This window comes from Salvelinus sp. IW2-2015, linkage group LG5 (assembly GCF_002910315.2).
Source record: "Salvelinus sp. IW2-2015 linkage group LG5, ASM291031v2, whole genome shotgun sequence".
NCBI lineage: Eukaryota > Metazoa > Chordata > Actinopteri > Salmoniformes > Salmonidae > Salvelinus > Salvelinus sp. IW2-2015.
Window position 1 is genome coordinate 26,476,912 of NC_036844.1, and position 23,040 is coordinate 26,499,951.

The 23,040-nt window shown below is 46.7% G+C and overlaps 1 protein-coding gene and 1 pseudogene across 1 annotated transcript; one reads left to right on the top strand and one right to left on the bottom strand.

Annotated features, from left to right (window-relative positions):
• The first annotated feature begins 312 nt into the window (after nucleotides 1-312).
• LOC111964130 (neuroligin-2-like) overlaps nucleotides 313-23,040 on the top strand; it is a 118,815-nt pseudogene continuing 96,087 nt past the window's right edge.
• On the bottom strand, nucleotides 19,515-21,857 carry LOC111963697 (uncharacterized). Its single transcript, XM_023987203.1, has one exon. It carries the CDS (start codon nucleotides 21,855-21,857, stop codon nucleotides 19,515-19,517), a length of 2,343 nt encoding a protein of 780 aa, XP_023842971.1.

A 23,040-nucleotide genomic window follows, 5' to 3' on the forward strand; every position in this document is an offset into this window, starting at 1 on the left:
CGGAGGTGAACCTCTGGCATCATAGGTAAAGGCTACTCCACAACAGCCAGCTCCCTCTATTGCATTGCCCTATACCGACAACACATTCAGGACTGAACGACACATCACAGTAGCATGGTTCATTGAAGTCATTGGATACAGAATACAGATGCTGTATTTCAAGATACCGAGACCCGGTGCAACATAGGCCATCTCATTTGGTTTCTCTGTCGATGAGGGAGAAGGGAATTGTTTCTATGGCTTTAACAATTTCTGACGTCACCCTGATGCAGATCTCCATCTGAAAAAAAATACTTCGTTCGATAATGGAAACACTGCGCCGAGTGAGGTCAAAACAGAATACTTTCTTTAAGATGATTTCACAGATATAGAATGGCTTCGGCTGACAATAATGCCTCCTCCTGTCTATTCATAAATAAGTATCACTGCAAGAGAGAATTTTAACATAATGTGGCAAGCAGCGACCGATGGCAAAAATGGGACACGCACTCAATCTGCGGTAGCTTTGAGTGAATTCGAATGAGCGTGAGTGTTTTAAAGAGAGAGAGAGAGAGAGAGAGAAGTGTGTGTGTGCGAGAGAGATGAGACACAGCATCTCTTCTCAGGCACTAACCGAAGAATCTTCACGAGTGAGGCATTGATGGATCTGTCGGGGCTGCAAAATAATTAACATCATTACAATCCTGTAAAAGTCATTATGATATGCCAAACGAGGCCACAACGAAACGGATGATCTATCCATAGCTCCCCTTTGTAGCCGATATAAAACATCAAAGAAGAAGTAAAGCAGAGCGACAACGCAAGTACGCAAAGGAGAGGTCTGACACCCTGTTTGGAGCGTCTTTCTTTTATTAATTTAAATAATGAGTTAATGTAGGCCTTCTCACAACAGAGGGAGGCACCGTGGAAATGTATCACCATGGAAAGGAGAGGAGACGACCATCCTTTGCTTTGAGTTTACGCTAATGCGTTACACGCATTTGTTTTTATTATTGTTTTATTTTATTCTCTGCCTTTTTCTTACGAACTCAAAAATGTGGTAATCTATCTGTCGACTAGGGAGAGAGAGAAGGGTGTTGTCAGAAAGAGGAAAGAGAGGAGGAGGGGGCATTAAGAGGTATTCTTTTTTTGGGAAAGGGGGGACAGACCGACACCGAGAAGGTGAATTGATGTACGAAAACCTGCGACACCTCACTTTAATGAGAAATAATCTTGCAAAAGAAATGGCGTAAAACATCATCCGAAAAAAGCAAGAGAGAAAACCAGACGCATCTTCAAGGGAGACCCTCGCGTTCTCACGTTTACTGGGAATATTTTGGGTAAGCCTATTCCTCCCTTTTTTAAATAATTTTCAGGATTTCCTATAGCTTTTGTGTGCGCAAGCATCCGTGTGACGCTGTTGGAACAATAGCTCCTTCGCATAATCGATCCTGGCGCACTGTCACCGTTGGGAAATTAGTTGGCAAACCTTCATGCGAATTTGTAATACAAATGTTTTCCTTCGTTTCAATAGTGTGCTATTTCAGTGGCCTTTGCCTGTTGATAAGATGTCGCCTCCTGAGGTTTTGACGCTAACATTATGGCTGGCTAATATCCGCAGAGCAACCCGCGATGCCGACGTGTCTTTCCGTTTTACCAGAGAATAAAATGGAACCAAGATGGTCAGCATCCGATTTGATTTGAATCATGACATGATCAAATGATAGGCTACGGCGGGCGGACTGGGGCATATCAGTCGGGCCAGTCGTGCTGCTTACCAGTGGAGGAACCATTTAGGGAATTAATTGCGCCCATCGGTAGCCCTTTGGCTACGTAGGGATTGATAGATTTTTTTCACTTGATAGATAATGGTTGTATGTGCTCTTAGTGTGAGCATGCGAGATCCCTCTGCCATACCGGTGAAATAGATTGAGGTATGTTTGATATCATGTGTTGACCTGTGTGATTTCTTTAAAGGTAATATTTAATATTGATCACTGTCATCAACATACACCCTCATTGTCACACATATAAAACATACACATCACAGGAGTGTGCATTGGTATTGGTATCACAGGAGTGGGTATTGGTATTGGTATCACAGGAGTGGGTATTGGTATTGGTACACAGGAGTGTGCATTGGTATTGGTATCACAGGAGTGGGTATTGGTATTGGTATACAGGGGTGTGCATTGGTATTGTATCACAGGCGTGTGCATTGGTATTGGTATCACAGGAGTGGGTATTGGTATCACAGGAGCGTGTATTGGTATCACAGGAGTGTGCATTGGTATTGGTATCACAGGAGTGTGCATTGGTATTGGTATCACAGGGTGTGCATTGGTATTGGTATCACAGGAGTGGGTATTGGTATCACAGGAGCGTGTATTGGTATCACAGGAGTGTGTATTGGTATTGTATCACAGGAGTGTGCATTGGTATTGGTATCACAGGAGTGTGTATTGGTATTGGTATCACAGGAGTGTGCATTGGTATTGGTATCACAGGAGTGTGTATTGGTATCACAGGAGTGTGTATTGGTATTGGTATCACAGGAGTGTGCATTGGTATCACAGGAGTGTGTATTGGTATTGGTATCACAGGAGTGTGCATTGGTATTGGTATCACAGGAGTGTGTATTGGTATCACAGGAGTGTGTATTGGTATTGGTATCACAGGAGTGTGTATTGGTATCACAGGAGTGTGTATTGGTATTGGTATCACAGGAGTGTGCATTGTGACTATGCAAGCGAATGCACACACTCGCATCCAAGAAGAGGGGCACATTTATATTCCGTGCTGGGTGGGCAGTACTCAGTCAATGGCAGAATTCAGCTCAGACAAGAGGACCTCTGTTCAGATGGAGGTCGACGATACACTTGTACTCTGGCTTAGCCTTCTTAATGATAGTGGATCAGCCTCGCATTGCCCACTGATCTTACTGACAGGGTCCTAATCAGCTAGTGCTCCGACCTATACTCTCTAATGACTCCGGGAACGTCTAAAATGCATACATGATGTATGGAGAGTTATACAACGGGTGGTTTGAAATCCCCATTGTTAGAGCCTCTCCTGCGCATGATATATGAGACAACATACACATTGCCACGTTCATATGAAGTGGCATTGTTTACGTCGTTACCTACCAATGCACTACCACTACTACTTTTACAACTACTAGTCTTAGCACCTGTAACTCGTCATGGATGATTTTAAWGTTAAAGMTACTTATGCTATCACTCCAATGACTTGGAGGGTTGTGAAAAATAGTGTCAGATTCTATGGGACCAGAGCCCTCTGAGTTGAGACGTGGTTAATGTACAGCATTTGGGATCTGTCATTCTGTAAAGCCTTACATAATCATGATTGTTTTACTTAAAGTAAGAACTCAGCGATCTTCCACTGGCTAAAACCAACAGGTTGTGTCCAGTTCTATGGTCTGTGCCCTGGACCCATGCCAGGAGCAGCACTTGCTGTGTCATAACGCTGCCATCACATCAAAGTCTAAATGCAAGGGAGGGTGTAGGGCTTAAGGGGCAACGCTCACCTATGAGGCACACTCATTATTCACACTTCGAAATGCTCACAGCACAAACATACTACACTGAGTGTACAAAACATTAAGAACACCTGCTGTTTCCATGACATAGACTGACCAGGTGAATCCAGGTGAAAGTTATGATCACTTATTGATGTCACTTGTCAAATCCCCTTTAATCAGTGTAGATGAAGGGGAGGAGACATGTTGAAGAAGGATTTTTAAGGCTTGAYACGAGACATGGATTGTGTTTAAAAAGGCTCCTGTAGTTTGTAATTTTCACTTTGAAATGACAGACTTGATTTCGCCTTAAGAAAAATGTATCAACTCCTACAAAAAGTACCATTAATTATCATCCACAAKATAATTCTAATTCCCTGTTGCTGRAGGATTATTTACCTGCTGTAGCAAACTGGCTCAACTTAAGATCCTACATCTGTATCTCTACTTTAGCCTGGTGGAGTAGAGAAAGAGTCACTTAGTAGACCTGTACTGCATCTTTATGGAGAGTTTCTGTTGGAGGAGCTTAGTATGACTGTGTGAGTGGAGCACGTCAGGCCCGGGGAAGGAGCAGGCCAGGCCCGGGGAAGGAGCAGGCCAGGCCCGGGGAAGGAGCAGGCCAGGCCCGGGGAAGGAGCAGGCCAGGCCCGGGGAAGGAGCAGGCCAGGCCCAGGGAAGGAGCAGGCCAGGCCCAGGGAAGGAGCAGGCCAGGCCCAGGGAAGGAGCAGGCCAGGCCCAGGGAAGGAGCCAGGCCAGGCCCAGGGAAGGAGCAGGCCAGGCCCGGGGAAGGAGCAGGCCAGGCCCAGGGAAGGAGCAGGCCAGGCCCAGGGAAGGGGTTATAGGGATGTAACCTAGCAGTGAGTTCATCTTGGATGCATGTATGGAGCCTTTCCTCAGAGCACATGAATAATGAAGGGTGTACGGCGATGTTCAGTTTGCACCAATCCCTGAGTATGTGCTTCTTCTTTGGTTTCTGGCACAACTACTGTGTGTTCTGTCTTACACAGTGCCAGCCTGTAGGCATCTACCACAGCTGGATTAACATTTAAACCATCATCAGGGGSCAGGGTGGGTGGAGCCTGCTTCCTTCACACTCAAATGTTCACTTTAAGGCAGTTGGTTATGTTATGAGAATTTATTTTCATGTATTATTCTTTTTTTTAACGTTTTGTTTTTGTTTTTTGTCCTAAGTCAAACTTTATCACCATGCCATCTCAGATTCCACTTCTATGGCAATATGAAGTGAAATGTTGGGCWAGTATAAATGTAGACATTTCTTCTTGGTAGAGTAAATAAGGTTGTTTACATAAAACGCTGCATTGTGTGGCCAGTAGAGCTGTCGTCCATGTCTTCACCATGTATATTAAGGTCKTTTTTTTGTACAGGTTAATTTCTCATCCAGCTGATCGCTAGTCCTCTCTCACACATACATCAGACTGATATCAGTACAGCCCCTATCTTACATTAAGCTGACCTCTGTATAGTTCTCTCAGCGTACAGGAAATCTCAGAGTACACTTGCCTCTTGTGCATACAAATGATGTCCGTGCAGTCATTTTTCACATATGGCTGATCTCAGTGCAGCACTTTCATTGAGCTTTTCACCACCTTAATGTAGCCAGCTGTTATTTTTTRCCCACAATTTGCTACATTCACAGGCTTCACACCAAACAGACCAGTGTAGGGTGTGAATCATCGGCTGGACRRAAGACTTTTCTCAAGGCAAGATCTATATTTCAGCAGCTGCCTGTAATGTGATGGTGCCAGGTTCCAAAAAGCTCTCAACGTGGCCCAATGAACCGTGCTTATTTGCTCAGATGGGTGATATAATGTGCCTAACCCCAGTGAGCCAGTGTTGCTGGCCGGGTTGTAGAGCAACAGTGACTGGTCTCCCCTGCACATGCCTCCGCTGCAGCTGCTGAGTAAGGAGATTCCTTCGTTGTGTTCCATCATGTGCTACGACTGACAGGCTATAGAGGCCTGACGGAAAGATTGCTAGTATTATTTAGCATGTYAAGAGTGACATTTGAGCTTTACTGTATTAGTAGAAGGAGAAACAGGGAACTGCTGTATTCTCTGTGGTCAAACATGTCACATTTGTTGCAAGCTTGTGACCTCCCGACCGTAAATGTCATGTGTGTTGTGTAGAGATGATTGAAATCAACATTGTAAATGATGGAGACGAAGTCTTGCTAATTAAACCCAGTGTTGTCTAATTAGCCTCTAGATACTGTCCCCAACTAGTCCCTTAGTCATGGCCAGGGAGCAATTATTTCCTGAGCACAAACCGTATGGACATTCCTCTGCTACATGTCACCATCAATTCACATCACGACAACCTGATGCAGGGCTTCTTCTGTCCCATTTCTTCATTTCACATTCCAGAGGGCCTTGTAGCATCCACCATGCGACATTACAGAGATAATCAAGGGTTGTGGTGAAGGACAGGTCATGGGAAGAGAGAATCTATTTTTAACAGAGCTGGAGTAGCATCTATGTGTGTAAGTCTGTTACAGTGTATCCAGTCTTAACTGGTTCCCTCTGGGTTTCTAGGGGCCAGGGATCAGTGTGTAAGTGGCTCCTGTGGGTGTCTGTTAGACCCTGATGCCACAGGACATAGTGCTTCTTGGCTTGAGAGGTCAACTAGAAGGAAAAACCCAACACAGAGGGAGTGATGGGAGGACCTGCCGCTAGCTGTTTGTGGAGTCAGCGGACCACCAGTGGTTTTTCGGGGAATAAATCCACCATCACTTTGCTGGAGAAAAGGGATTCACACCGTTGCAAAAAAAACAGTGAAACAGTTTATAACTGCTTTTCCAAAAACTGACTTTAATTATTCATTTGTTTGGAAACTCAGATCCCAGCTGGACTACAGTTTAGGGACTGGGTTTCAGCAGTGGTGGAGGAGACGAGTCAAACAAGCACACCTAAACCAGATGGAAAGCAGATAGCTAAACAGACTGAGGCAGCCACTGAATCACAGCAGGGCAGACAGAGGTGCTGTAGGCATTGGCCCTAAAGTTAATTTGTAGCGTGCCTGTAGCAGTCCTCCAGCCTGTATTTATCACGATGGTTGGGCTTTCCACTTGGCCGCACATTTGTTTCAGCCCGAGTTGAGCAACGTCATTGTCCCCATTATAAGTGATGTATACCTCAGTGGGCTTAGCTTACTTTTTAGCGCCAAGCGGTAGTGTACAGTGCTGTATAATGAAACATGCCGGAATGTGTGATGTGCTCTAGTTAAAGCATGCAAGGCTCCCTGAAGGTGAGCATCTGGCCTCCCAGATTATGATGTATAATATAACAAGCATCTGAACTAATGCAGGATACTAACCATTTATCAAAAGGCTGCTGAGCCTGATCAAGACTTGGTTCAATTTAAAGCTCACGCTCCATCATTAAGGCCTCTATTGATATTCTACAAGTTCATTTCAAACCATTGATGTATGTGGTGATGATTGTAAAATGGTACATTGATTGTTTATGTTACAGTAACATGGAGTGCCCTTGAGACAGATGATTATGATTGGGTGCCCCCCACCCTTCTCATAACGAATCTATGCTAGTCACTTCCTACTATATACAGTTCCACTTAATAAGTGATCTTCTGTAGCTCAGTTGATAGAACTTGGCACTTACAATGAAGGATAGTGGGTTCGATTCCCGGGACCACCCGAACATTAAATGTATGCACGCTTAACTATAATTCGCTTTGGATAAAAGTGTCTGCTAAATGGCATATATATAACCATCTCTACATCATCCCTGACACAACAATCTCCATACCGTATCACATAACATCTCTACATCATCCCTGACACAACAATCTCCATACCGTATCACATAACATCTCTACATCATCCTATATCACTGCCCATATTTCATTCTCAGGCTCTTATATAACACAGAGGCAGGTGCTGAAGACACGTTTCACTCTGGAAATGTTACGAGAGAGAGAGAGTCAAAGTTGTCAACGAAGCCACTGTTAGGTAAAAATGGTGACCTCTAAACCAAACATTTGGTGAAACCGTGATAGTACCAGATACAAAAGAGTGCTGTTAAGCTGACTATGATATAAAACCACGAATCCATGATGAGACAGTTTGGAAAATTGTCATTTTCTGTCTTATCTTGTGGAAATTATTACCTTTTGTGGTTTCTCATTTCTCTAAAACACTCAGCAGCACTTTGAGTGTCTCTGTTTGAGATGAACTGCAATAACATGAAGTGTGTACTTTATGACCAGAGTCACTGTAAGTCACAAAGCCTATGACATCATCAGCAATAAATGCCATGACAGCATGACAATGTATATGATGAGATCAGTGTTCATATGGCCCGTATTGCAGCGTATATGACATATGGCTTGCACTTCTGCTCTCCTCAGCATCATGTCTCAGAGGACATAAAATGAGTGTACAAAACATTAGGAACACTTGCTCCTTCCATGACATAGACTGACCAGGTGAATCCAGATGAAAGCTATGATCCCTTATTGATGCCACTTGTTAAATCCACTTCAATCAGTGTAGATGAAGGGGAGGAGACAGGTTAAAGAAGGATTTTTAAGCCTTGAGACAATTGAGACATGGAGTGTGTATGTATGCCATTCAGAGGGTGAATGGACAAGACAAAATATTTAAGTGCCTTTGAACAGGATATGGTAGAAGGTGCCAGGTGCACTGGTTTGAGTGTGTCAAGAACTGCAACGCTGCTGGGTTTTTCACATTCAACTGTTTCCCGTGTGTATCAAGAATAGTCCACCATCGAAAGGACATCCAACCAACCTGACACAACTGTGGGAAGCATTGGCGTCAACATGGGCCAAAATCCCTGTAGAACGCTTTTGACACCTTGTAGATTCCATGCCCCGACGAATTTAAGCTGTTCTGAGGGCAAAAGTGGGTGCAACTCAATATTAGGAAGATGTTCTTAATGTACAAAACAATATTCCTAATATTTTGTATACTCATTGTGCGTAGATCACTGCTCTGCTCTCATACATGAGCTATGGGGATATTTATGAATTGACTTGAGCCCTCTGGACATTTCCCATACCGTTAGCCTTAGCCATGACTTGCCTACGGGCGGAGAGAGATAAATTAGGTGTATGGAGATTACCAGGCTGACTCGAAATGATCTTGTCCAACAGCAATTAAAAAAATWAAAAAATAAATGCATTACAAGAGTGGCCCCCAAACATTCTTGCGACCTCATGCAGCGATATGACGTCACATAATAATTTGCATATTTAATTTTAGTGTCTTCACCGCATAAATCAATAAATGGAAGGATCTGTTGCTAAAACAAAGCAAACTTAAAAATACATAGCTTTTAGAAAATATTGATAAACCTAATTTAAAGCTGGAGAAATGAGATGTTTTCTGCAGCCGGAGAGATATACAGTGCCGCGAGAGAGCCGCTGTAGAGAAACGTGAAGGGTGCCTTCCTGCTTAAGAGCTAGGCAGCAAGCGCTATTAGTCTTTCAGCACCTCCCCCCGTGGACGGAGACAGATTGAAGAGGAGCGTTTCAGGCACGCCAAATTCGGGTATCAAATTAAACTTTCATTTGGCATAGTTCAGGTTCTCGGCCAAGACTGGCATAGAAAAACATTCCCGACTATCAGCAATAAAACTAATCAAAATATTGCATGTCTTATTTATCAGTGTAGAAGTGATACGATGCCAGTCAACCGCCAAATAGGTCAATTATTTCTGCTTCATTGGTTTTCATTGCACATAGTTGCATATTTTGTTGTCCCTATGGTGCACCTCACGTGTTCTATATCGGACATTGCTAAAAAGATATCCAGCCATCACTTCATCAACCTTTTGGCCAACTAAAAATAAGATAAATGTATATAGATGTGAACTCTGTAAGCTACACACACATATTAAATAATTAAGATACTGCAAATGCCAAAGGGCATGGCACTATGTTATTGGGTTTGAGTCAAGGGATAGAGCAAATCTTGTATCTGCTGCAGACCTGAGTGACATGCAGCTGATCCCTCAGGAAAAACATATCAAGCCAGGTCAACCTACCGACCCCCAATATTTAAGCAATAAGGCCCTAGGAGGTGTGGTATATGGCCAATATACCACGACTAAGGGCTGTTCTTAGGCCAACGCAACGTGGCGTTTACCACAAACACCCTCAGGTGCCCTATTGCTATTATAAACTGGTTACCAATGTAATTAGAGGGGTAAAAATAAATGCTTTGTTATACCCGTGGTATACGGTCTGATATAATGTACCACAGCTGTCAGCCAATCAGCATTCAGGGCTCGAACCACCCAGTTTATAATACACAAGTTAGCACCGGTTAAAGCTATGACGTTGAAATGCCTATTTACTCTGTTCCATCTCACACCACTGACCATTCTGTCCATGCTAGGGTCGGTTGTGTACGTGCTATTGCTAGCTAAGTCCACTATAAGACAGGGCATGACTGGAGGAGAGCAAGAGTTCAAATTCTTATCCTGAGAGAGAGGAGGTGGCGGGGGAGTGTGTGTGTGTGTGTTTGTGTGTGTGTCACAGGAGGTTGGTGGCACCTTAATTGGGGAGGACAGGCTCGTGGTAATGACGTGGAGTGGAATTGGTGGAATGGTATCAAATACATCAAACACATGGTTTCCATGTGTTTGATGCCATCCCATTTGCGCCGTTTCAGACGTTATTATGAGCTGTCCTCCCCTCAGCCTCGCTCGTGTGTGTGTGTGTGTGTGTGTGTGTGTGTGTGTGTGTGTGTTGTGTGTGTGTGTGTGTGTGTGTGTGTGTGTGTGTGTGTGTGTGTGTGTGGTGTGTGTGTGTGGCTGTGTGTGGTGTGTGTGTGTGTGTGTGTGGTGTGGTGTGTGTGTGTGTGTGTGGCTTGCCGTGTGGTGTGCATGTGATCAACCTCATTAGTCAAATGCATACAGTAAATTGCTACTATCTTTTAATTTCAGGCTTATTCAGCTTTACTTTGCAAACTACTGTATAGTAATGTTGCTAAAGCCGATCATAACAATCCTTAGTTAACTAAATTAAGGCCTAGATTCAATCCGTATCGCGGATGATCCTCGCTATAGTGTGATTGAAATTTAAAGGCAATGTTCCTGTGTTTGCAGAGACCGCATTCTCTGCATAAACGTAAACGCTGTATATGTCTGCTCAATTGGAAATAACCTTCATTTAAATCACGCTATAACACAGATCTTCCGCGGTACGGACAGAATCTAGCCCTAAATAAAATGAGTAGCTGAAAAGCTACTATAGTTAATAAAGTTTTACCTGAACAATTCCACAATATCTCTTTCGTCCTAGCTCCCAAACTCTCATTTTAAAATTGTCTTTTTAAGGTCTGACAGCAGTGTTGGACAGTCTTTTTTACAAAGTATGAAATATAATAGAACCCTCTAAGCCTCCATCTCCCTCCAATTTCTAGTGAGTTTCTAGTGAGTTTCTAGTGAGTGAATGTGATTTATAAAGCCATTGAGATCCCCCAGCTTCCGCCCTCCTCCCTCCAATGGAAACGCTCGTAATGTAATTACTTTACAAGATGGATGGAGCCCATCCAGGACGCCCTGGACCCCCAGCTAAATCAAAGCCCTCTTTCTGTCGGGTCGAGAACCGCTCGCAAGAACAGCTCACGCGTCAGAAATGAGTGTACCTCCCATTCACGCTTTCCCCCAGCATCACTCATACATCCTCCTCTCGCCTACTCTCATTCGTCCAACGCCACTCTGTGCCATAGATCAGGCCCCCACAGTAGCACCACTGAGAGAGGGAGGGAGGGAGGTAGACAGAGAGAAGGGGGAGACTGAGATGCAGTTGTGTACCATAGTAGTGAACACTGCATGACTCTGCCTTCACTGCATGACTCTGCCTTCACTGCATGACTCTGCCTTCACTGCATGACTCTGCCTTCACTGCATGACTCTGCCTTCACTGCATGACTTCTGCCTTCACTGCATGACTCTGCCTTCACTGCATGACTCTGCCTTCACTCGCATGACTCTGCCTTCTGCATGTCTCCTGCCTATTGCATGACTCTGCCTTCACTGCATGTACTCTGCCTTCGCTGCATGACTCTGCCTTCCACTGATGACTCTGCCTTCACTGCTTGGACTCTGCCTTCACTGCATGACTCTGCCTTCCTCCTGCATGACTCTGCCTTCACTGCATGACTCATGCCTTCACTGCATGACTCTGCCTTCACTGGCATGACTCTGCCTTCACTGCATGACTCTGCCTTCACTGCATGACTCTGCCTGTCACTGCATGACTCTGCCTTCCACTGCATGTCTCTGCCTTCATTGCATGACTCTGCCTTCACTGCATGACTCTGCCTTCGCTGCATGACTCTGCCTTCACTGCATGACTCTGCCTTCACTGCATGACTCTGCCTTCACTGGCATGACTCTGCCTTCGCTGCATGACTCTGCCTTCGCTGCATGTCTCTGCCTTCGCTGCATGTCTCTCCTTTCATTGCATGGAACTCTGCCTTCACTGCATGACTCTGCCTTCACTGCATGACTCTGCCTTCACTGCATGACTGCCTTCTCATTCAAAGATATTGTATGAAAATGTTGCCAGCTTTAGGAAATGCAATCCCATTCTCTCTCTCTCTCTCCCCTGATCCCAGATGTAACTCCCAGCTCCCCTGCCTAGCTCCCAGGACTAATCCCCCCTGTGTTGGAGGGGGCATGCCTTTAAAGAAGGCAGGAGTATTGCCCCTAGGCATGGACCGCTTTACTGTAATGTGAGCGTGTTTGGCAAGTGAAGGTACGCATGGGCTGTGGCTGTTTTAATCCATGATGAAGTGTAGTTGTTGCATTTGAAATGGCTCAGAGTGAATACCCCTCCTGAGACCACCCCTGATCCCCATGTTCTATAGGTACACCACTTACCCACACACACAGACCACCAACCCATGTAACACCCGCCTGCACACAACCTGAGGCCTGAGGGAACACACTTAATGTGTTGTGACAAGTGTTATGAAATATAATGTAATGTAATATTTTATAGTCTATATAACTTGGAAGCCTTGGAAGCAGCTAATGGGGATCTTTAATAAATACAAACCAGCAATATTCAGTCATATTCATAATCTCTCAGCTTGAATCATTTGATCAAATCTCCACATTTTAATTGTTTCCATGTACATTTTGAAAGATACAAGTACAGCTCAAATCTATTCCAAACGTCTATTATCCTTCTATCAAGTAGAACATAAAACATCAGGTCATTAAGCAGTCATAGAGGATCTGGCATGACATTTGAACGCGCCCAATACCGTCACACAGTTGACCTGACTTCACACAAATACAATGGGTCAGTTGGACTGTGCTCACTGCCCTCTGTTTTTATCAGGATCAAGTGGGGTTCATTATTAAACGTTTCAGACCATTTGTCTCAGCCAGGATCGCTCTTCTTAAATTAGCCTTGGCTAGAGGGGAAGCAGCTGTCAAACTGTTCACACTCTCCCCACACATAAAAAACCTCACCTAGTTTGCTGCCTAGATAAACAGTAATTAGTGTGTGGCCAGATTGTTCATACCAGTGCACTTCAGTAACACGCACACTGGCACACGAATGCCAGGACAGATGCAGAAACACACTCTGACCCTTATAAGTACTGCGTACTGTACAATTCTAGGGCATTTTATCTGGGCGTGTGTGTGGGTGTGTGTGCGTGCGMGCGGGAGTCGCTGGCTGGTGTGTGTGCTGCTGGTGTTGAGAGTAAAGACCAGTGTTCACCATGGGGTGACACATTGATTGTCTGGTCTAACGGAGGCAGAGAGACTTTTTTTCTCACCTTCTCTTCTGCCCGCTGTTTTATGTCCCGGTCTCATTCCCTCGTTCGTTAACACCCTCCAATCCCGCTTCGTTAGAGTCCCCTTAATTGACTTTTATTTGATTATTCATGAGCTTGTTTATCTGATTGTTTCCCTCATGCTGTGACTTGTAGGGATGCATTCTGGGAGATATAAAGACACAGAAAATCTAATCTGAACAGTCTTCCATCTCCTTCTCACTGGCCCCTCTAYGATTCCTGTAGACAGAAACTTTTCAAATAGACTATTTTGAAGTCCTGGTTGAACTTTYGGTTAATTACAATAATAACCTTAAGTGGGGCACTTTGTTTAGTTGTAATCTCTAAATTCCCCTGGCTGGAGTGAGATGGGGTTTGAGGGTAGAGGGTGATGGACCGGGGCTCTGTAGTGTCTGAGCCCTTTTCAGAGTGGAGCTGCTTGAAGAGGGAGCTCATGCTGAACAGAGGGAATTCTGGGATGAAGCTCCCGGCCTTCATGAAGGATGACAGCCCAGTGGTTCAGTGTAATTATGAGGTCATCCTGAAATTAACACTGGAACAAGAAATGGCATGCTAAAATGATTATTTTCTCAGACAGATTAACCTTCAGTGGGATATTGCTGTCCAGAACAGATTAGCTAAGAATAGATTGAACTAAGAATCAGAAGAGTTTCAGTCAGAGTGGGAGAGGAGAGGGGATATTACCCTCCACTGTAGATTAACCAGGAATAGATTAACTAAGAATAACATTGGAGTTCAATTACCCAGCTTTCAGTATTACTGTACTTGCAGTAAATCAACCGTGTGTGTGAGTGTTTTATGCTCATAGAAACAGACACCTGAGTTGTTACAGATTGAAACAAGTATTAGTTCTCCCAGAGACATTGCCTTCTGTTTTGTGGCCTGCTAAGCTGCTTGTCATCCACAGACGTGCGTTAGTACAGGAGAACAGAACAGCTTGACAGTTGAAACAGTGCATGTGTTTTTCAGCACCGGCGGCAGAGACAAAGAAGCTTATGACACGCTGTTTTTCAAACGCTGCCATTCTGCAGGGGTTTCACAGTTCAATTTGACCATTCGTCCACTTAAACACAGCTGTAAAACTGTCCTGGAGGCAGAAGGTATTACTACATCAAACAGCCTCACCTGACAGAGCCGCAATGACTGTTAGGCCAATTACAGGACACAGCCCTGGCCTATACACACACACATTCAACTACACACTTCTACTGATGGGGCTGCTGATGACGGTACCTTCTGACCCTTTTGTGGTCTGTAGGAATTTTCATCACACTCAATTTCAACACATATTGTAGGCCTATGTGGTGGGCCTGGACAATATGGCTGATGGATATATGAAACTGAAGCTGGTTCCATTGCTTCCCCTTGCCATTCCTTGGAGATGCAGATATCATTCTCTTTCTTATTGTGTGAGGTGATAGTGGAATCATTTGAGATTCTTGCTTACACAAGCCCCTCCCCCTGCAGTCAATACTCAGCATCTAGTGTGAGAGTGCGTGTGTGTCTGTATGTGTCTGCAGCTCTCACACTCCGGGAGTGCCCACTGGGCGGGCAGTGGGGAGGGAAGTCTGTCTGTCAGACTGCAGGCCCTGTTGGACGTGACCCTAACCCACGCTAAGCTAATCAATAAGGGCCCACGAGTGGGATTCCTCCCAAGGAGCTAAATGCTAATTCTAGCACTCCGCTTGGCCAGAACACACAACACCCTACGTGACTGAGTGACATCCGCATACATACAGACATACACACACATACATGCATGCTTTTACACGTATGTTGTGTCCCGAAGAAAGTCATATCTTTGAGTGATTTATGAGCTGACCTTATCATGCTGATATATAAATAAACCTATCTCTTGGAGACTCTCTGTGTGTGTGTMTMTGTGTGTGTGTGTGTGTGCCTGTGCCTGTGCCTGTGCAGGGAGGTAGTCTAAGTTCATCTGCCCCCTGCAACATAAAGAGCTGCAGGGCTCTTATTGAAGAGGAAATGTAAGCACTTTTTATTGACAGCTCCTGGGTGTGTAATTCATCATGCTGTCTGGAACCAGTGGGCCCTGCCGTCTCCAGCATAGACCCATGCTATCGGTTGCTATGGAGTCCGTGCTCTYACTGCCAGCAACTCATACCACAACATCACTGCTCTAATCTGCTCTCCATGCTGCTGCATACCTAGACTTTATCCTTCTGTCCTGCTTACTGATTGGTCAAGGAATGACCACACTTATTTTGGTAGTACGTCTACTATTAAATAGGAAGGTGAATGACACAGACAAAATGTCATCCAAAAAGCGTCCCTTCCTGTAATGATTTTTCTGTGTCATGAAGTTCAGAACATGTGAACATTGAGATCATAAACCCTGGAGAGACTGGGGAACATGATTCTTGAGAGGGTTGTTAGTAACGTTGCTAAGAAACCAAGTGGTGATTTGACCAGAATACATTTTGACATTCATTTTGTTTTATGGTGGTGGATCCTTTCTCATGAAAGTGATAATATTATGCGTATGGCTGGGGGGTTGCTGCTAATATTATGCTCCAGCTGTGTTGCCCATATTCATGATATAGCCTAGCGCTGCGTCTTGTGTGTTATCACTGTCCTGTTATCCAGTGGAGGGTAATATCCCCTCTCCTCTCATAACTACCCATCACTCCTTTCATCCTGCTCTGTAACCTTTGAGAGTGGGATGGGAAACAGGGTGATAATGGGGTGTTTTAGAAGGTGTGGTCGATGCAGCATTGTCTTGTTTTGTTTAATCATATTCCTGCTTCTCTTTGTTATGTCTTGTTTTGTTTTTCAGGTGGGGGTGTGGGGTTAAAAAAACAATTCCATATTTATGAAATCTAAATTCAGCCCACCAGCCAAATGCGATATGCAGCAGGCCCTAATTGTATCTGATAAATATGCATGGCTAAGGACATTTGACGATCTCCAATAGTCAGAGCAAAGACAGCGAGATCTCATTACATATACAATGGTGACTCATATCTGGAAGCAGTCGTGATGAATATACACCCTGAGAGACCCGAAGAGTATATCATTACGTCAACGCCAAGGCCACAGCAGCACCATAACATTGAGAAACACATCTACACGTAGATCGATACATAAATCCTTAGTTATCAAGTATAGGAATTCCAATGGTCCACTACTCCATCTCAAAAACCAATGGGCTAAAACCTACATCTTGAAATGTGTCATGCTTTATCATAATCTCTGTCCTGATACCCTCATATACAATGTGACATAGGAAGATGTACTCTGGCTTTTCCACCTGCCAAACTGGGATCATAATCCTCATCGTACTTCATTGTTTTAATGGGCTGTATTTAAAACAGGATGGTTCATTGTTTCCTGGCAAGATGTCATATCGGTCAAAAGGTCTCTCATCTGGGTGTAAATCTCTGTCCGTCTGTGAATATCTGATGGTCAAATGCTGACTCAGACGATTGGGTAATCTCGCTCTCCGAGGCCAACATGAGTAAGGTCTTTAATCAGGTCAACACCCGCAAGGCGCGGGGCCCGAAGGTATTCCAAGGCGTGTTCTCAGAGCATGCGCAGAACAGCTGGCAGGCATATTCACAGTAATTTTCAACCTCCCATTGTCCCAGTCTGTAATCCCCATGTTTTAAGATGACTTCCATAGTTCCTGTTCCTGAGAACTCTAAGGCTCCATGCCACAATGACTACCTCCCTYTAGCACTCACATCTGTAATCATGAAGAGCTTTGAGAGGCTAGTTATGGCACACATTAACTCCATCATCCCAGCCACCCTATACCCACTCCAATTTGCATACCGTCACAACATATCCATAGACAACGCAATCTCAATTGCACTCCACACTGCCCTCTCCCACCTAGATAAGAGGAATACTGACTGGCTGCATCACTGCTTGGTGTGGCAATAGCACCACCCTCATTCTCATGGCGAACAGAGGGTGGTGCGGACAGCCCAGTACATCACTGGTGCCTATGTACCAGCCACCCAAGCTATGGACTGTTCTCTCTGATCCGCACTGCAAGCAGTACTAGTGCTTCAAGTCTGACGCCAACAGGCTCCTAAACAGCTTCTATTCCCAAGCCATAAAACTGCAATAGCTGGCGAACAAAATGGATAACAAAATGGCTACACGTACTATATGAGTTGACCCTTGTATTTTATTTTATTTCTATGCACACTCACAGGGCCCTGCACACTCACACACACTGACACTCCAACACACACACAAACACTCCATCATTTGCTCACACACACATAATATCCACATACAGTTATACTGACTCGACACACCCACACACCCACTCACATAAAATCATAATGTACGCCGCTGCTACTCTGTTTATCACATAACCTGATACCTAGTCACCTTACCCTATACATACACTTTATAGCCAGAAGTATGTGGACAACTGCTCGTCGAACATCTCATTCCAAAATCATGAATATGGAGTTGTTCCCCCCTTTGCTGCTATAACAACCTCCACTCTTCTGGGAAGGCTTTCCACCAGATGTTGGAAACTTGCTGCGTGGACTTGCTTCCATTCAGTCGCAAGAGCATTAGTGAGGTCGGGCACTGATGTTGGGCTATTAGGCCTGGCTCGCAGTCGGCGTTCCAATTCATCCCAAAGGTGTTCGATGGGCTTGAGGTCAGGGCTCTGTGCAGGCCAGTTCTTCCATACCGATATCTACAAACCATTTCTGTATGGACCTCGCTTTGTGCACAGAGTCATTGTCATGCTGAAACAGGAAAGAGCCTTCCCCCAAACTGTTGCCACAAAGTTGGAAGCACAGAATAATCTAGAATGTCATTGTATGCTGTAGAGTTAAGATTTTGCTTCACTGTAACTAAGGGGCCCAGGCTGAACCATGAAAAACAGCCCCAGACCATTAATCCTTCTCCACCAAACTTTACAGTTGGCACTATGCATTGGGGCAGGTATCGTTCTCCTGGCGTCCACCAAACCCAGATTCGTCCGTCGGACTGCCAGATGGTAAAGRGTGAATCATCACTCCAGAAAACGTGTTTCCACTGCTCTAGATTGCAATGGCGGCAAGCTTTACACCACTCCAGCCGACTGTTGGCAATGTGCATGGTGATCTTAGGCATGTGTGCGGCTGCTCGGCCATGGAAACCCATTTCATGAAGCTCCAGGTGAACAGTTCTTGTCTTGACGTTGCTTCCAGAGGCAGTATGGAACTCAGTAGTGAGTGTTGCAACCGAGGACACTATGCACTTCAGCACTCGACGGTCCCGTTCTGTGAGCTTGTGGTCTACCACTTTGCGGCTGAGCCGATGTTGCTCCTAGACGTTTCCACTTCACAATAACATCACTTACTGTACAGTTGACWGGGGCAGCTATAGCAGGGCAGAAATTTGATGAACTGACTTGTTGGAAAGGTGGCATCCTATGACGGTGCCACATTGAAAGTCACTGAGCTCTTCAGRACTTGCCATTCTACTACCAATATTTGTATATGGAGATTGTATGGATGTGTGCTCGATTTTATACACCTGTCAGCAACAGGTGTGGCTGAAATATCCAAATCCAGTAATTTAAAGGGGTGTCCACATAATTTTGGCCATGTACTATATCTACCTCTATCACTCCAGTATCCCTGCACATTGTTAATATGGTACTGGAACTGACTGACCATGTATATAGTATGCTTACTTACTTTATCCTGTTCTTCTTATTTCTTATTTTTATTTCTTGTGTGTTTTTATTCTACCTCATGTTATTTTTAGTAGAACATTGTTATTGATTACTGCATTTTTGGGGATGGAGCTAGCAAGAAAGTTATTTCACTGTACTTGTGCATGTGACATTAAAACTTGAAACTTAATAGGTTGGCACCTGACTCCTTCCTCTGCCTCTCCACTTGGCAGCCAGAGATACAAACCTAAGAACTTCTTTTCAAATCACACATTCTCACTCCATTACGACCCACACTATATGTTATCTTTTAACAACAGATTCAGCGTGTCATATATCTCACTTTGTCCATTTATCTCTCGGAATCAAATGTACAATTTCACAGTATTGCGCTTATTTTTCCATTTAATTGTTCAATATATTTCTCTCCTTTTTGTAAGGAATACACATACTATATCCCCAACTCAGTTGAATTTGTAGGCTACAGTATAGTAATTTACATCCACACAGTATAGCTGTGTAATTTACGGTGAGACACCGTTACAGAACGTTACTGTCTTAAAATGGGAGTCAGATGCTTGGTAATAAATGAAGTTGTCTTTATTGGCTCCTTTCTCCCTTCCCTCAGACTGATACAGTGTGGAGGTGGGGGGGCTGTCTGGAGGTGGGGTGGGGGGGCTGTCTGGGTGTGGCGGTGCTGTCTGGAGGTGGCACCAAGTCGCCAGAGAGCACGCTGTCACGGAAGGCCACATCCGCGGTCCTGACTCCCCCCCCACCGCCCATCCGCACCAGCCACACAGGATGCGCAGATGAGGCCTGTCTGGGGTGCGGTTGCAGCAGACGTGGCTGTCTGGCCCAGGCTGCGCGTCCGGAGCCCGCAGTATTGCTGTCTGGCCACGGCCAAGGTCGCGCCCACGAGTGGGCGGCTGTCTGGAGCGATGGCCGGTCGGGGGCTGTCCTGCAGGTGAAGCGGTGGGGGGTCTGTCGGGACCGGTGGAGCCGTGGACGAAGGGGCTGTCTGGAGGTGGGTGAGCAAAGAGAGGGCTGTCTGCCGAGGTGGACGTGGGGGCTGCTCGAGGTGACGCCGGTGGGGGTGGGCAATGTCTGGAGGTGGAGTGGGGCTGTCTGGATCCAACAGTGGGCGCGGGTGGAGAGGCTGTCCTGGAGGCTTGGACCGTGAGAGCCACTGTTGAGGTGCGGTGTGTGAGACGAGGGCGCTGTCTCGAGGAAAATGCCAGGTCGGAAGACGGCCTGTCTGGCAAGGCGGTGGGCGGTGCTGTCTGGAGGTGCAGTGGGCACGGGCTAGTTGGAGGTGGCCGGTGGCGGGGCACTGTCAATGGAGTGACCCGGTGGGGGCTGTCTGGAGGTGAGGACGCTGTCTGGAGTGCGGTGGGAGGGCTGTCTGGGAGTGGGGTTGGGGGGGGCTGTCTGGAGGTGGGTGGGGGCTGTCGGAGTGGGGTGGAGAGCTGTCTGGAGGTGGGTGGGCGGGGCTGTCTGGAGGTGTGGAGGGGCTGTCTGGAGGGTGGTGGGGCTTCTGGGTGGGGGGCTGTCTGAGTGGGGTGGGGGCTGTCTGGAGGTGGGGTGGAGAGGGCGTCTGGAGTGGGTGGAGAGGGCTGTCTGGAGAGTGGGGTGGAAGGGCTGTCTGGAGGTGGGGTGGGGGCTGTCTGGAGGTGGGTGGAGAGGGGCTGTCTGGAGGTGGGTGGGGGGGCTTGTCTGGAGTGGGGTGGGGGCTGTCTGGAGTGAGTGGGGGTGCTGTCTGATGGGGTGGAGAGGGGCGTCTGGACTGGTGGGCTGTCTGGAGTGGAGTGGAGACAGGCTGTCTGGAGGTGCGGTGGAGGAGGGCTGTCTGGAGGTCGAGTGGGTGGGGGTCTGTGTGGAGGGGGGTAATTGGAGGTCGAGGTGGGGTGGCAGGGGGCTGTTGGAGGTGGGGTGGCAGGGGACTGGTGGAGTGGTTGGGGGGCTGTGTGGAGGTGGGGTGGCGGGACTGTGTGGAGGTGGGTGGCGGGGGCTGTGTGAGGCGGTGGCGGGGACTGTGTGGAGGTGGGTGGCGGGGCTGTGTGAGGTGTGGCGGGGGTGTGTGGAGGTGGTCGGGACGTGGGCGGGGGCGGGACTGTGTGGAGTGGGGGTGGCGGGGGACTGTGTGGAGGTGGGGTGCGGGGGACTGTGTGGAGTGGGGTGGCGGGGGCTGTGTGGAGGTGGGGTGGCGGGGGCTGTGTGGAGGTGAGTGGCGGGGTGTGTGGTGTGCGGAGGGCGTGTGTGGAGGGTGGGTGGCGGGGGCTGTGGTGGAGGTGGGGTGGCGGGGGCTGTGTGGAGGTGGGTGGCGGGGACTGTTGGAGTGGGGTGGCGGGGGACTGTGGGAGTGGGTGCGGGACTGATGTGGAGTTGGGGTGGCGGGGACTGTGTGGGGATGGGTTGTGGCGGGGGCTGTGTGGAGTGGGTGGCGGTGGGCTGTGTGAGGGGTGGCGGGGGCTGTGTTGGAGGGTGGCGGGGCTGTGTGAGTGGGGTGCGGGGACTGTGTGGAGTGGTGGCGGGGACTGTGTGGAGGTGGGGGTGGGGCTTGGTGAGGTGGGTGGGGGGGCTGTGTGGAGGTGCTGAGGTGGCGGGGGACCTGGTGTGGAGGTGGGTGGCGGGGACTGGGTGTGGAGGTGGGGTGCGTGGGGAGGGGCGTTGGTGGGTGGTGGGGTGGCGGGGGGCTTTGGTGGAGTGGAGAAGGGTGGCGGGGCTGTTGGAGGTGGGGTGGCGGGGGACTGTGTGGAGGTGGGGGCGGGGAGCTTGTGGAGGTGGGTGCGGGCGGGAGGCTGGGGCGTGTGGAGTGGGTGGGCGGGGTATTCTGCAGACAGTGAGCGCCAGCCACATAAAGCCTTCATCACTTCTAAACTGCTCCATCTCTCAAAAGCCAGTCCAGGATTAGCACCGCCCGATATCGAGTTTAAACCATGAGAAGATAGGAACCAACTAAACAGAGCTGTGAGGGGGAGCCAACAGATTCACCAAAGGGAGAGCGAGAGTGTCACACTATTTATTTATTTGATTGATGTGTCAACAGGCTTTATTGCTGTCGTGTTCTCTGATCAAGTCGATTACTTCAAAGTGCCGTAGCAGGATGGATATCTAAACGTGTACATGTGGGCTCCCGAGTGGCGCAATCCCTGGTTCAAATCCAGGCTCCATCACATCCGGCTGTGCTTGGGAGTCCATAGGGCGCTGCACAATTGTCCGGGTTTGGCCGGGTAGGCCGTCATTGTAATTAGGAATTTGTTCTTAACTGACTTGCCTAGTTAAAATATGGGAACATGTCTGTTGTTCAGGTGGTTGTGGCAGCTCAAGGACATTATGTACACTACCGTTCAAAGGTTGGGTCACTTAGAATGTCCTGTTTTTAAAAGAAAACACTTTTTTTTCTCCTCTAAAATAACATCAAATTGATCAGAAAATACAGTGTGGACATTGTAATGTTGTAAATGACTATATAGCTGGAAACGGCTGATTATTTAATGGAATATCTACATAGACATACAGAGCCCATATCAGCAACCATCACTCCTGTGTTCCAAGGGCACGTTGTGTTAGCTAATCCAAGTTTATCATTTTAAAAGGCTAATTGATCATTAGAAAACCCTTTTGCAATTATGTTAGCACAGCTGAAAAATGTTGTCCTGATTAAAGAAGCAATAAAACTGGCCTTCTTTAGACTAGTTGAGTATCTGGAGCATCAACATTTGTGGGTTCGATTACAGGCTCAAAATGGCCAGAAACAAAGAACTTTCTTCTGAAACTCGTCAGTCTTTTCTTGTTCTGAGAAATGAAGGCTATTCCATACGAGAAATTGCCAAGAAACTGAAGATATCGCACCAGGCTGTGTACTACTTACAGAACAGTGCAAACTGGCCCTAACCAGAATAGAGAGAGGAGTGGGAGGCCTGAGCAAGAGGACAAGTACATTAGTGTCTAGTTTGAGAAACAGACGCCTCAACTGGCAGCTTCATTAAATAGTACCCACAAAACCCCAGTCTCTACATGCTGGCCTTCTAGGCAGAGTTGCAAAGAAAA